Source organism: Eumetopias jubatus, unplaced genomic scaffold, assembly GCF_037043125.1.
Source record: "Eumetopias jubatus isolate StellerSeaLion01/CBP00866 unplaced genomic scaffold, mEumJub1_p1.0 scaffold_7, whole genome shotgun sequence".
NCBI lineage: Eukaryota > Metazoa > Chordata > Mammalia > Carnivora > Otariidae > Eumetopias > Eumetopias jubatus.
In genome coordinates, this window is record NW_028274813.1 from 115,429,754 (window position 1) to 115,442,356 (window position 12,603).

At 36.6% G+C, this 12,603-nt stretch overlaps 1 protein-coding gene across 3 annotated transcripts in view; it reads left to right on the forward strand.

Annotated features, from left to right (window-relative positions):
- The window catches only part of SCAPER (S-phase cyclin A associated protein in the ER), a 539,336-nt gene that overhangs the window by 89,193 nt on the left and 437,540 nt on the right, over positions 1-12,603 (forward strand). For all 3 annotated transcript variants that reach the window (XM_028092672.2, XM_028092676.2, XM_028092674.2), the window contains exons 7-8: positions 4,678-4,794; positions 9,260-9,417. In XM_028092672.2, the coding sequence (XP_027948473.2) occupies positions 4,678-4,794; positions 9,260-9,417 (275 nt within the window). The remainder of the gene's footprint in view (positions 1-4,677; positions 4,795-9,259; positions 9,418-12,603) is intronic.

Consider the following 12,603-nt stretch of genomic DNA (forward strand, 5'->3'; position numbering starts at 1 on the left):
GGGAAGGGAACAGACACAGTCCCAATCCTCATGAAGTATATAGTGCATTCACAGGAAAAATTGATGTTAAATACTTATCAGTGTACAAAGTGTCATGAAAATACAGTGTACTTTGGGAATATAAGGAAAAGCACCATCAACCAGTTTGCTGAATCCAGGAAGGCTTCCCCAAAGAGGTCATATTTAAGTGAGACAGAAATATCAAGTAGGAGTTGGCATGACAAAGAAAGAGTAAAAGAGTAACCCCAGGTAGAGGCAATGGTATATGTGATAACCTGGAAGTAGAGAACACAGTAAGTAAAGGAATTTTGAGTTTAGCAGGACTGGAATGGAGAGGACAAGGGGAAGAGTAGCATGAGATGAGCCTAGAGAAGTAGGCTGGGACCAGATCATGTAGGGTTCTGTGGACATGTTAAAAACTTTAGACTTTATTTTGAGCCATAAAATATTTTTAAGTAAGGAAGTGACATATCAGAATTGTGATTTTAAAAGATCTTTCTGGCTGTAGTGTGGGAAGGTTGAGGTGCAGCAGTATAGTTTATAGATTATGGCCACTCAGACTAGAATAGTAGCAACAGGGAGAGTTGAGAGATATTCCAGAGATAGGTGATCAACTAGACTTAATATTATTTTGGTCATGTGCAAAGGCAGAAGCACAATTTTTGTTTAGTTATGCTTATAAGTGAAACCTGAGCCCTTGTGGGCTAGGCCAAGTCACATGAAGCTACAATTACCTTTTCACCCAGAGGAAACAGGCCTAGGCTGCCTCTTTCCCTAGGATTTAACTGTGGTTCAATTTCTGTAAGTGGAATTGTCCAGTAGAGAACTCGTTTTTTGTCCTATCTGTATCAGCCCCATGGGGGATCCAGGGGGGTGAAGGAATTCCAAGAGTCAAATCCAGGAAGACTTGATCCCCAGGAAACCAAATCCAGGGAAACCATGATATGTTGATCCTTTTAACATTTTTGTTTTTCATAATGAAAGAAAAATGTTTTTAATTCCAGTGTAGTTAAGTTTCAGGTATACAGTATAGTGATTCAACAATTCTGTACATTACTCCGTGCTCATCACAATAAGTGTACTCTTAATCCCCTTCACCTATTTCACCCATTCGTGCCTCCCCTGCCCCCACCCCCATCATAGCCATCTGTTCTCTATAGTTAAGAATCTGTTTTTTGGTTTGTCTCCCCCAATCTTTGTTTTGTTTCTTTTTTCTTTTCTTTTTTTTGTTTTGTTTTGTTTCAGAGGTAGAATTTAGTGACTGCATGTAACACCCAGTGCTCATTACATCAAGTGCCCTCCTTAATGCTCATCACCCAGTTACCCTTTCCCCCTACCCACCTCCCTCCCAGCAGCCCTCAGTTTGTTTCCTAGAGTTTGGCATCTCTTATGGTTTGCCTCCCTCTCAGTTTTCATCTTATTTTTCCTTCCCTTCCCCTATGTTCATCTGTTTTGTTTCTTAAATTCCACATATGAGTGAAATCATATGGTATTTGTCTTTCTCTGACTGACTGACATCTCATAATGGCAAGTTTTGATATGGTTTTTTGGTACTTGCTTTACCCACAGTCCCTGGGTGGGTCAAGCCTAGTCCATGTTTGTACCAAGCAGTTTCACCCCTAACCCCTGAGAAGAGGTGATTAGATTTGGGGGTAGTACATTCCTTCACTGGGTTGAACCAAGTTAAGGGATCATCATGCTAATTTGAGATTGGTGGCTGTATTGTTCTTGTGAAGATAAGCAGAAGAAAGCAGGTTCAAAGAAAATGGAATAGATATACAGAGAGAATCAGGGATGAAGGAAATCATGTGGTCTTTGAGAGCTTAAGATTGTTGCTTTTAAGCCTCTTTCCTCTTGGTCTAATCCTCATGAGTCTTGATTGTAGTTTTTCCCCACCTTGGATGTCCTTTACCTTATATAGTTTTTATCCTTAGAGTAAATCTTTATTTCTTTTTCTTTTTAAATTTAACTTGAGTTTCTGTTTCTTGAATCCAAAAGGGTCTATATAATATCACCACCAATGCATAAGAAGCTAACTAGATTTTTTTTGCCTGCTTATAAACTTGTCAGGTAGCGGTGGCTGTGTTGAGGATTGTATTAAGAAAGATTCTGAGGCCAAGTCCAAGTTAGTTAACTCTGTCCTGGTGCCATGTCCAGGTACCACACCTGAGACTTCTCTTTTTATCTCTTTTTATCTTAAGCAGTTATCAGCATATCTGCTCTTTGCTTCTTGAGGCAGCTCCCAGATATAGAAAGCAACCTTAAATTCCCTGTAGATGGCATTACCCATCTTACTTTCTTCAAATCATGCATCAAAATTCATTTGAGATTTAAATGTAAAAACTGCAGTTGTACATAGAGAAGAAAATATAGATAAATATTTATATATTTTTATTGTGGGTAAGGACTTTGTAAGACAAAGGCAGAAACCACAAAGGGAAGTATTAATAGGCTTGATTTAATAGGAATAAAATATGCCTTTCTGCATGAAAAATTAAAATTTAAGTAGTTATCTGTGCTAAAGGTTATGTAGCCATATAGTAATAATAGTAGTAGTAGTAAATGATTTCAAATCCATTAGAAAGTGATGAAAATCCCAGTGGAAAAAAATGGCAAAAGTTACCAACATGCAAATACCAAAGAAGAAATTTATTTTTTATTTTATACATTTTTATTTTTTTTAAAGATATTTATTTATTTATTTATTTATTTATTTATTTATTTAACAAAGAGAGACACAGTGAGAGAGGGAACACAAGCAGGGGGAGCAGGAGAGGGAGAAGCAGGCTTCCTGCAGAGCAAGGAGCCCCATGCGGGGCTCGATCCCAGGACGCTGGGATCATGACCTGAGCCGAAGGCAGATGCTTAACGACTGAGCCACCTAGGTGCCCCTATTTTATATATTTTTTAAAGATTTATTTGAGAGAGAGATTGAGCACAAGCAGGGGGCAGGGCAGAAGGAGAGGGAGAGAAGCAGACTCCCCACTGAGCGTGGAGCTGTCACAGGGCTTGATCTCAGGACCTTGAGAGTATGACAGCCGAAATCAAGAGTCAGATACTTGACTGACTGAGCCACCCAAGCACCGCCCCCCCCCCAAGAAGAAATTTAAATGGCTGGTAAAAAAATGTTCGGCCCCAATATTTTTAAAAACAAAAAAATTTTTGCTGATGAATTTAAAAACGCACTGTTATTGAAATTTCTGTAAGAAAAAGAACTCATGATTTGAGAGATTCTCCCTCTCCCTCCCCCTCTGCCTCTCCCACCGCTCGTGTGCTCCCCCCCAAATAACTAAATAAATAAATAAATCTTAAAAAAAAAAAAAAAAAAGAAAAAACTCCTCACAAGACTGAAACTCTAGCATAGGAGTCAGCAAACTTTTCCTATAAAGTGCCAGGTAGTAATGTTCTTAGACTTTGCAAGCAATGCCATCTCTTTCACAAGCCATTGAAATTTCTAAAACAAGATCCTAACTGTTGGCAAGGTTCAACGGAAATGGGCACTTTTCATCTAGTAGAAGTATGATTTGTTAGAAGCTTTCTGAAAGGGGATTTGACAAATTGTCAAAAGCTTTAGATTTAATTTGGATAATCTTTTATCTGCATTTTCCCGTTTTCTGACAAATACGACTTTTTTTTTTTTTAGAGAGGGAGAGAAAGAGATTGGGGAGGGGCAAAGAGATGGGGAGAGAATATCTCAGGCAGGCTCATTGCCTGGTGTGGAGCCCGATGCAGGGCTTGATTTCACAGCCCTGAGATCATGACCTGAGCTGAAATCATGAGTCAGGTACTTAACCGACTGAACCACGCAGGTGCCCCAACAAATATCACTTTTTAATGTGAGAAAAACATCACAACCACTAGATTGGATGGAAGGTAAGAGGGAAGGAGATTCTGGGGGAGTTATAGAGGTTTGTAATGAGGCCATTAGGAATATAGAAAATGCTGCTTGAGAAAAACAATTTATGTTTTATTTTTTTTTAGGATTTTATTTGTCAGAGAAAAAGCGAGAGAGAGAGAAAGTGCACAAGCAGGGAGAACAGCAGGTAGAGGGAGAAGCAGGCTCCCCACTGAGCAAGGAGCCAGATGTGGGACTGAGCCACCCAGGTGTCCCAGGAGAACGGTTTAGTAAAGATTGTGCATCCTTTCAAGGTTCTGGGGCTAGTGAAGAAGTTAGCTTTCCCAGCAAAGAGCAAGGAAGGTTTATGCTCCCACTCTCATGTAGAGGAAAGGAGACTTCATATTTTCCTGTGTATTCTTCATTTAACCTCACAACTGTTTTTCTGTCTTGATCTCTGTTCTACACCCTTGGTTTTTCCAGGACATCAGATACAAATTGAGTTGTATAAGTAGACTGATTTAGTACAATTGCCTTTTTAATGTGTTTTTAGCTGGGTATGTGGAGGCTTTTAAAACATAAGTAGTATATCTCATGTCTTTGTAAACCCATGGCCTTTTTAGATATGTAGGGTTATGCTGATATGCTACAGTGGGTGGAAAATCCTGGACCATGCATTATCTGTGTTGCTTATTGGGTAATATGGTAACTTTCTGGTGAACAGTGCTCTAAGGAAAATTTGTGACCTGATTATGTTTTCACCCCTAACAACCAAGAAAAAATACTAGTTTTTTTTCTTTTTTTTCTGTTAATTTAATCTCTTGCATGTCTTAAATTGACAGACCAACTTCTTTGGCTTGGGAAGTAAAGAAGATGTCTCCAGGACGTCATGTGATTCCAAGTCCATCGACAGATAGAATAAGTGTAACATCAAATGCTCGAAGAAGCTTAAATTTTGGGTGAGATGAACTCAAAAAAACTAAGACTTGCATTACAATAAATTATTTTCTGTGGATAATATAGTATTATAAAACTGATATTCCACTATAAAAAAATCCCTGTATATGTTTGTGTATGTGTTTGAAATTGTTTGAATAAAAAAAAAATCCAAGAGGGTAAAATTGAGCTTTTAGGAAATGTAATATATTGAAATATTATTAGGATCCAAAATTAAAACCCATAAACATATGTCATGCTAAATGATTCATAACATGAATTGGCAATTGCTTTCACAACGAAAGATCTAAATATGTTTCATAAGCTGTGTTAGTGTCCTGAAAATTATATCTTTATGCATTGTAATCCTATCGTTGCAGTTTTTATAATTATTGTTTTATGCAGTTACATTTTAAATCAGATAGAAAAAAGTTATAAACAAAAATACATTTATATATTTTTTTGTATTTACCTATGTAGTTACTTTTACTAGTGTTTTTTATATCTTCATGTGGATTCAAGTTATTGTGTAGTGTCCTCTCATTTCAGCCTGAAGGACTCCCTTTAGTATGTCTTGTTGGCAGGTCTGCCACTGACAGTTTTTCTTGGTTTTTGTTTTTCTGAGAATATCTTAATTTGTCCTTCAGTTTTGGAAGGATAGTTTTGTGTAGTGCATAGAATTCTTGGTTGAAAGTCTTTTTGTTTCAGGACTTTGAATAGGTCCTCTCACTTCCTTCTTAATTTAAAAAAAAATTTTTTTTAATTTTAAATTTTTTAAGATTTCTTTTTTTTTTTTAAAGACTTATTTATTTATTTGAGAGAAAGAGAATGAGCAGGAGGGGCAGAAGGAGAGAGAATCTCAATCAGACTGCAGAGCCCGACTTGGGGCTCAATCTCCCAACCCTGAGATCATGACCTGAGCTGAAACCAAGGGTTGGGTGCTTAACTGACTGTGCCACCCAGGCACCCTCTCTCACTTCCTTCTGACTCCCATGGTTTCTGATGAGAAAGCAACTGTTACTCTTATTAGGGATCCATTTTAAGATGCTTCACTTTTCTCTTGCTTCTTTCATGATTTTATCTTTGTCTTTGGATAGTTTGTGATATATCTAGGTGTGGATCTCTGAGTTTATCCTATTTAGAGTTGTTGAAACTTTTGGATGTATAGGTGAATGTTTTTCATCAAATTTGGGACGTTTTTGTCCATTTCTGCAAATATCCTTTTTGCGCCTTTTTCTTTCCTGGGAATCTCCCTATACCTATGTTGGTACTTGGGGCGGTGTTTCACAGGTCTTTGAGGGTCTGTTTTTCTGCATTCTTTTTTCATTCTGTTTTTCATATAATCTCAATTGTCCTCTCTTCAAGTTTGCTGATTCTTTATTTTGTTAGCTCAAATCTGCTGTTGAGCCTCTCTGGTGAATTTTTCATTGCAGTTACTGTATTTTTCAACTCAGAATATCTATGTAGTACTTTTTTATATTTACCTTCTCTTTAATGATACTATAGTTGGTGAAACATTGTTTGCATACTTTAGTTTTTTAGACACAATTTTCTTTTGTTCTTCACTATTCTTTGAAGATAATTATAGTACCTGATTTAGTCTGTCTCATAAGCCCAGCGTCTGGGTTTCCTTGAGGACAGTTTCAGTTACTGTTCTTTTATGTGTGTATGAATGGGTCATACCTTTCTGTTTTATTTGCATGTCTTGTGACTTTTTTTGTTGAAACTGGATATTTTAAATAATGTGGCAGCTTTGGAGATCAGATTGCTACCTCTTCAGGATTTGTTCTTGTGGGTTTGGTGGTAGTGATATTGTTACTGTTCAAAAACTCTCTTGAACTAGTTTTCTCAAGTCTTTTTTCTTTGTCATGTGTAGTCACTAAAGTTTCTGCTTGATTTGACAAAAGTTTCCTAGTCCTGTGTGTGTGTTGTACATACCTTCAGTGCTCCAACATTCATTTCCTGCTTCCTCAGAGCCTCAAGGTCAGTCAGAAGTGAGGTGTTAGGGCCTTCTCAGATCTTTCTGGGGCATGCACAGAACCCTGTACATATGTGTGGCCTTCTTGATTTCCAGGAATATGTAGGAGCTTTTCAAAGCCCCCTGTGGCCATTCCATTCTCCAGATTTTCCTTTAAAGTTTTTTAGTCAGCCCCTCATTTGCCCCAAATGTTACTGTCACCTCTGGCAGCTATAATGTTAAACAGTCATCACTGTTGTTTTCCTTAAATGTCCCTGGGGAAATTTGTTTTTAAGACATAGTTTTGTTTGGACTCTTAATTCTTCAGAGTGAGTCTTAATATTGGATGTGTAATTGGAGGGGTGGTAAGTAGTTTACTTGGTCATTTCTCTTTCCTGTGTTAAAACCTAACCTTTCTTGAGGTGCCTGGGTGGCTCAGTCGGTTGAGCATCTGCCTTCGGCTCAGGTCACGATCCCAGGGTCCTGGGATCAAGCTCCATGTCGGGCTCCTTGCTCGGCGGGGAGCCTGCTTCTCCCTCTCCCTTTGCCCCTCCCCCTGCTTGTGCTCTCTCTCTCTCTCTCTCTCTCAAATAAATAAAATCTTAAAAAACAAAAACAAAAACCTAACCTTTCTTGACTGCTTTTTATCCCCTCCCCAACCACGTCACAGTCATCTTCATCTCTTGTTACTACTGAATCTTGCATCTATTTGTATTATTATTATATTTGCGATGTATTATAACCTTTTTAATGTTTCTTTTTTGTATTCATACTATAATCTTCTTTAACGCAATATCCTTGTCATATCTTCTGTATCCCAAGCACCTAACATTGTACCTGGCGCTTAGTAAAAGCTCATTAAAGTTACTGAGTAGAACCAGTGGAATAGGAGAAAGGTATATAAGCAAACAAAACCAAGTAACTGTATATTCAAGCACCATTTTAAGGGATGTACTTATATAATGTAGTCCATTGGTCTGTGGTTCAGAATGTTGTATAATGCATGTTTTCTTTTAACATTGGAAGCCTTTAATGCATGCATGGTAAAAGTTCTTGTACTGATCTCCATCTAATCATATTGTTGGACTAAATGGCATTCTTTATTATCATTGTAAAACCTACTTTTTTTCAGTGTGCTGAAAATTGTGTTTCATAGGCTACTTTTTAATATATCTACTCACTTTTCCTGGTTGAGTTAAATGTTTATCAGAATATGTAGTCACCAAACTTGCTTTGTTTTCATTATTTAACTCATAATTTAAATATTAAAGAAACCGGTTAAATATGAGTACAAAAAGAGTTATTGTTTCTGTGAAAACTTAGATAAGTTGTTAGAAAGCTTTGATAAAGGTGAACTATTAAAGTTTGCTGTCAAAAGATTGGGGAAGATATTGTTAAAGTTGAGGAGGATTATACCCTTAGAATGTTTAATAGGTGTCACTAAATTCTCACTTCATTTTAAAGAAACCAAAATTGGATATTGCCATTGAGGTATTATACTTGTGGTCATGGTTCATGTAAGAAATGTACACAAAGAAAAAGCCTGTTTTGGTAGTGTCTGTGTCAATAGATTGACAAATTAATGCACATTTATATTATTAAAAGATAGGAGTTTTTAAATTGAAATAAAATGTTCCAGGTATATATGTATATTTTTTAAGATTCCCCCATTTAACAGAAATTTTCTTTTAAACTGAATGAGAGCTTTTATATTATCCCTGTTCCCATACAATATGTTATACTGTATTAGATTAATGAAGTATTAGACCAGCATAAATTTATGAATATATTTGACTTAAATTGCTCTGGTTGTATGGTATTCTATATATGTGGATATATACACCCAATTTATTTAAAATTTAAATATATTAAGCAAAAGAAATTTTAACTTTTATTTTGAAAGTTAAAGCATTTTGAATTGTGTTAATTAAATTTCATTTAAATAAACATGATGTAAATAACAGTGATAGAAAAGTGACATATAACCAAATGAGTGAGGAATAAAATGTTACACTGCTTTTTTATTTGGAAGTATTCCAAGTTCTTTTTTTTTGTTATCATGCATAGTCCATTTCTTCTTATTGGCTGCATAATATTTCATGGTATTTATTTTTTCATTTTTCATTTTTTCAATTTTTTTATTTTTTACAATGTAAATATTAAATATTTGATATGTAAATATTAAACAACACACTGCTGCACAAGCAGTGGGCCAAATAAGAAATCAAGTGGTAAATCAAAATATGTCTCAAAAGAAAAAGAAAACACAATATTCTACAACATATGGGATGTGGCAAAAGCAGATGTTAGAGTGAAATTTATGCTATAAATGCTTGTATTAAGAAAAATAGTTGAAATAAATTACACCACAAGGAACTATAAAAAGAAGATCCTCAGCTGAAATTTAGTAGAGGAAGGAAATAACAAACAAAAATCAGAAATAGAGACCCAGAATAATATTAAGTATATATTTAAATTTTAAAAATTTTAACTTTTATATTTGATTTATTAATGCAGAATTTTCTCCATAGGGGTTCACCAGGCACAGTGGCTACTCCCCGTCTGGCTCCTACAGGTGTCAGTTGGGCTGACAAAGTAAAGGCTCATCATACAGGCTCTCCTGCTTCAGATGTAGCTCCTGTTCAGTCGTGCCCACCAATGACAGTGCAGAAGACTTCTCGCAAAAATGGCAAGTGACTTTTTTTTTTTTTTTTTTTCATGGAAGGGGAGAGAATCTTAAGCAGACTCCATGCCCAGCATGGAGCCTGAAGCAGGCTTGATCTCACAACCCTGAGCTGAAATCGAGAGTCCGACACTTAACTGACTGAGCCACCCAGGTGCCCCAAAAATGGCAAGTGGCTTTGAATCAATCTTTTTATATAGTAGACAGGTAGAAGCATATGGAGTTTTATATATTTTACTTGAAACTGATGTTAGCAGCATTACATATTTATCTTTTTGCATCACTTATGTGATATTAATTTGTCTTAAGATAATCTTAATAAAATAATCTTAAAACTGTATGAAAGCTTATGCAGATGCACATTCTAATCTCAGGTTTGCCCTATGTAAACTTTAAGAGAATCATTCTTTTGTCAATACACTTATAAGATCTTTTATAACTCTTTTGACTTAAAGTAGAAAAAAATTGACTATACTTTTAAGTAGCATGTCACCACTTCATTAATATTTGAATATTATTTTGGTACTAAAATGATACTCAGTTTATCTTTGCTTACACATTTGTTTTCTATACCATGAAAATAATTACAGGGCATAAATAAATAGGACTATTATTCTGAGGTTATCCCATATTCTGGTTATCCCATAAGAATTTCTTTCATGGAGTTTGACAACAGTGGTGTTTGTACTTTATCATATAAAACCTAGAGTATACAATGGAGAAGCAGAGGTCATAGGAGGGAATTTTAAGAAGAGATTGGGTAGTGTCAGCCTTGATTGGGGAAGATAAATGTTGATACAATGGGGAGGATGGGTACCATGAGGGAGCAACCAGAGAGTAGGGAGTGAGATTCTTATTAAACAAAAGAGAAGTAATGAAAATGAGAACATAGCAAATCTAACCAGAATCTCTTTTGGAACATAGACGTTACCTTCTCTCTTAACTCAAAATTGTCTGAACTTAGAATATGAAAAGCCAAAACTGATTGTCTAATGTAAAAAAAAATTCTTTTCCTTCATAAAGTATTTTTATATAGAAATCCAGAGTGATTTTTATTTTAAACATTTACTAAGTTTAAGTTGTGCTAACTTCTTATATAGAAATGTGTATCCACATAACTGTATATTTATATATATAAAAATATACACAAACATAATTCACATCTATAGTAATATTTTGAATTTACCTATGGAATTAATTTCAATTTGTTTCAAACATTTCATCTTTTACAATAAGCCTAATCTGTTTATGAGAATCTTCAGTCCACCTGAGGTAAGGAATATAATCCTGGGTACAACAGGGATATGGTAGTAGGATGGTCAGAACTGCCTCTAGCGCATACATGGTGCCTCTAGCCCATACCATGTCGTCTGAGTAGACACAGCCATACACCAATAAACTTGGCTTTGTGAGTGAAGCCTGGCAGGATTTCAGTCCTCATTTGCTGTCTTAGCCAGGTGCCCTTGTATAGGGCACCACCTACATATAGGTGACAGTCCTGGAAGGGGCTGCTCAGTGGTGGTGCGAGGAGAAAGTGATTAGGCCACCCTTGTAACAGCTTTACTCCTTGCCCAAAAAGACTGATTTAATTTGTCTGGCTGAGTTTGGTCGGATAGGGGGTCCATTCTTCTTCCAACCACTTCAGTTGATTTAGTTGAAGAAGGAGATCTCCTTGATGGAAGATCATTTTCATGTTCAAGTGTGCACATGGCTATGCAGCATCCAACTGGAATTTAAAGGCTTAGTCTTAGGCAATAACCCAGTGCTCCTTCTTGATTCCTAAAACTTATGCTGTCAGGCTGGCAATAGGTGAGCTATGCATTTTCTTTCTTTTAAGTGTCCTTAGTCTTGAAGTACAAACCGTAAGGAAGGCCTATCCAAAACTAAGATGAATTCATCACTTGGAGTGGGAGATCAAACCGTTGCTCTTGGAGCCTTGGCTCGGTTGCCTTTAGCCCGGGGTAGTGCAGAGAGGCTGAGGGGAGGAGAGAGAGAAGAGCCAGTGGGCAGTCTCCAGACTGCTTTTGCTCCGGGCCCATGGGTCAGAGGACAGGGCAGTGGACACCTTGAGCTGGGCCCCTTGGTGAGGTAGGTGCAGTGGTTCCGTGCCCTGGTGGCTGGCTCTGAGGACTCCGCCAGGCCCTCCCACTCCATCTGTCACTGCAGCCTGTGGCTCTTCACAACAGTCGGGAGGCTGCTGGGCCCCAGGGGCCACACTTGCACTGGGGGCTGCCCTCACCCCCCAAGTGAATTTTTTATACATCTGTAGAGCTCTGGATTTTAGAATTATTATAGTGAATTTGTGTAATGAATTAAGGGGCAACTTGAGAGTACTGCTCCCTGTTTTTCTTCGATGGAAGATCCCTTTAGAGCTTCTTGGCTCAGAAAGAAATGTTTTATTAGACATAACAAATACATTGCCACCTTTACATTACTGATACTCTTTTCCATTTTGGTCTCAGTAAGTCATGTTTGCTTATTCAAATAATACTCCTACTCCTACCCAGTATATTGCCCTTGGTTTCTCTATATAGACTAGTAGTATTAGAAAATTGAGAGTAGTCGTGACTTCTGTCTTCTAGGAAAAGGTAAGAGAATGCAGAACCAAGTTTAGTTTTTATATATTGTGAAAGAGTCTGAGAAAAATGTGTTAAATCATTATTGCAAAAAATATTTTAAAGGAATCATGGTATTAAAGTATATCATGGTTTTATTTAAAGCATTACTCAGATTATTTATGAGTGTGACTCATTTGGTTGAGATGAAATGATAGGTCTTAATTATAACTAGACTTAAAAAAAGTATCCATGTTCATGTATCAGGAAATTTTGTTTTTGACTACTTTGGTCTCAGTTTTGGGGTTTTGATGCACTTTTATGAAAGTGATTTATGGTTTATATCTTAAGTAATTTATAATAGCACTAGCTCTGGTATTGAAGTTTGTAATGATAGCCTATAAAAATGATTTTTGTTAAAGGTGACAGTTGGAGCACATACATTTACTTTCCTCTTTCCTAAACTCAACTAAAATGATATAAAAGGATTGAAAAATAGGACTTAAGGAAAAAGAGAAAGGTTAAGAGTTAAAGACAAATTTTTGGAAGTTGGAAAGTAGACCAGTGGTGACATTTGAGTGAGTTAGCTGAATCCTAAACTCAGAGAGTGGACAAAACTGTAAAGCAATCCAGTTTG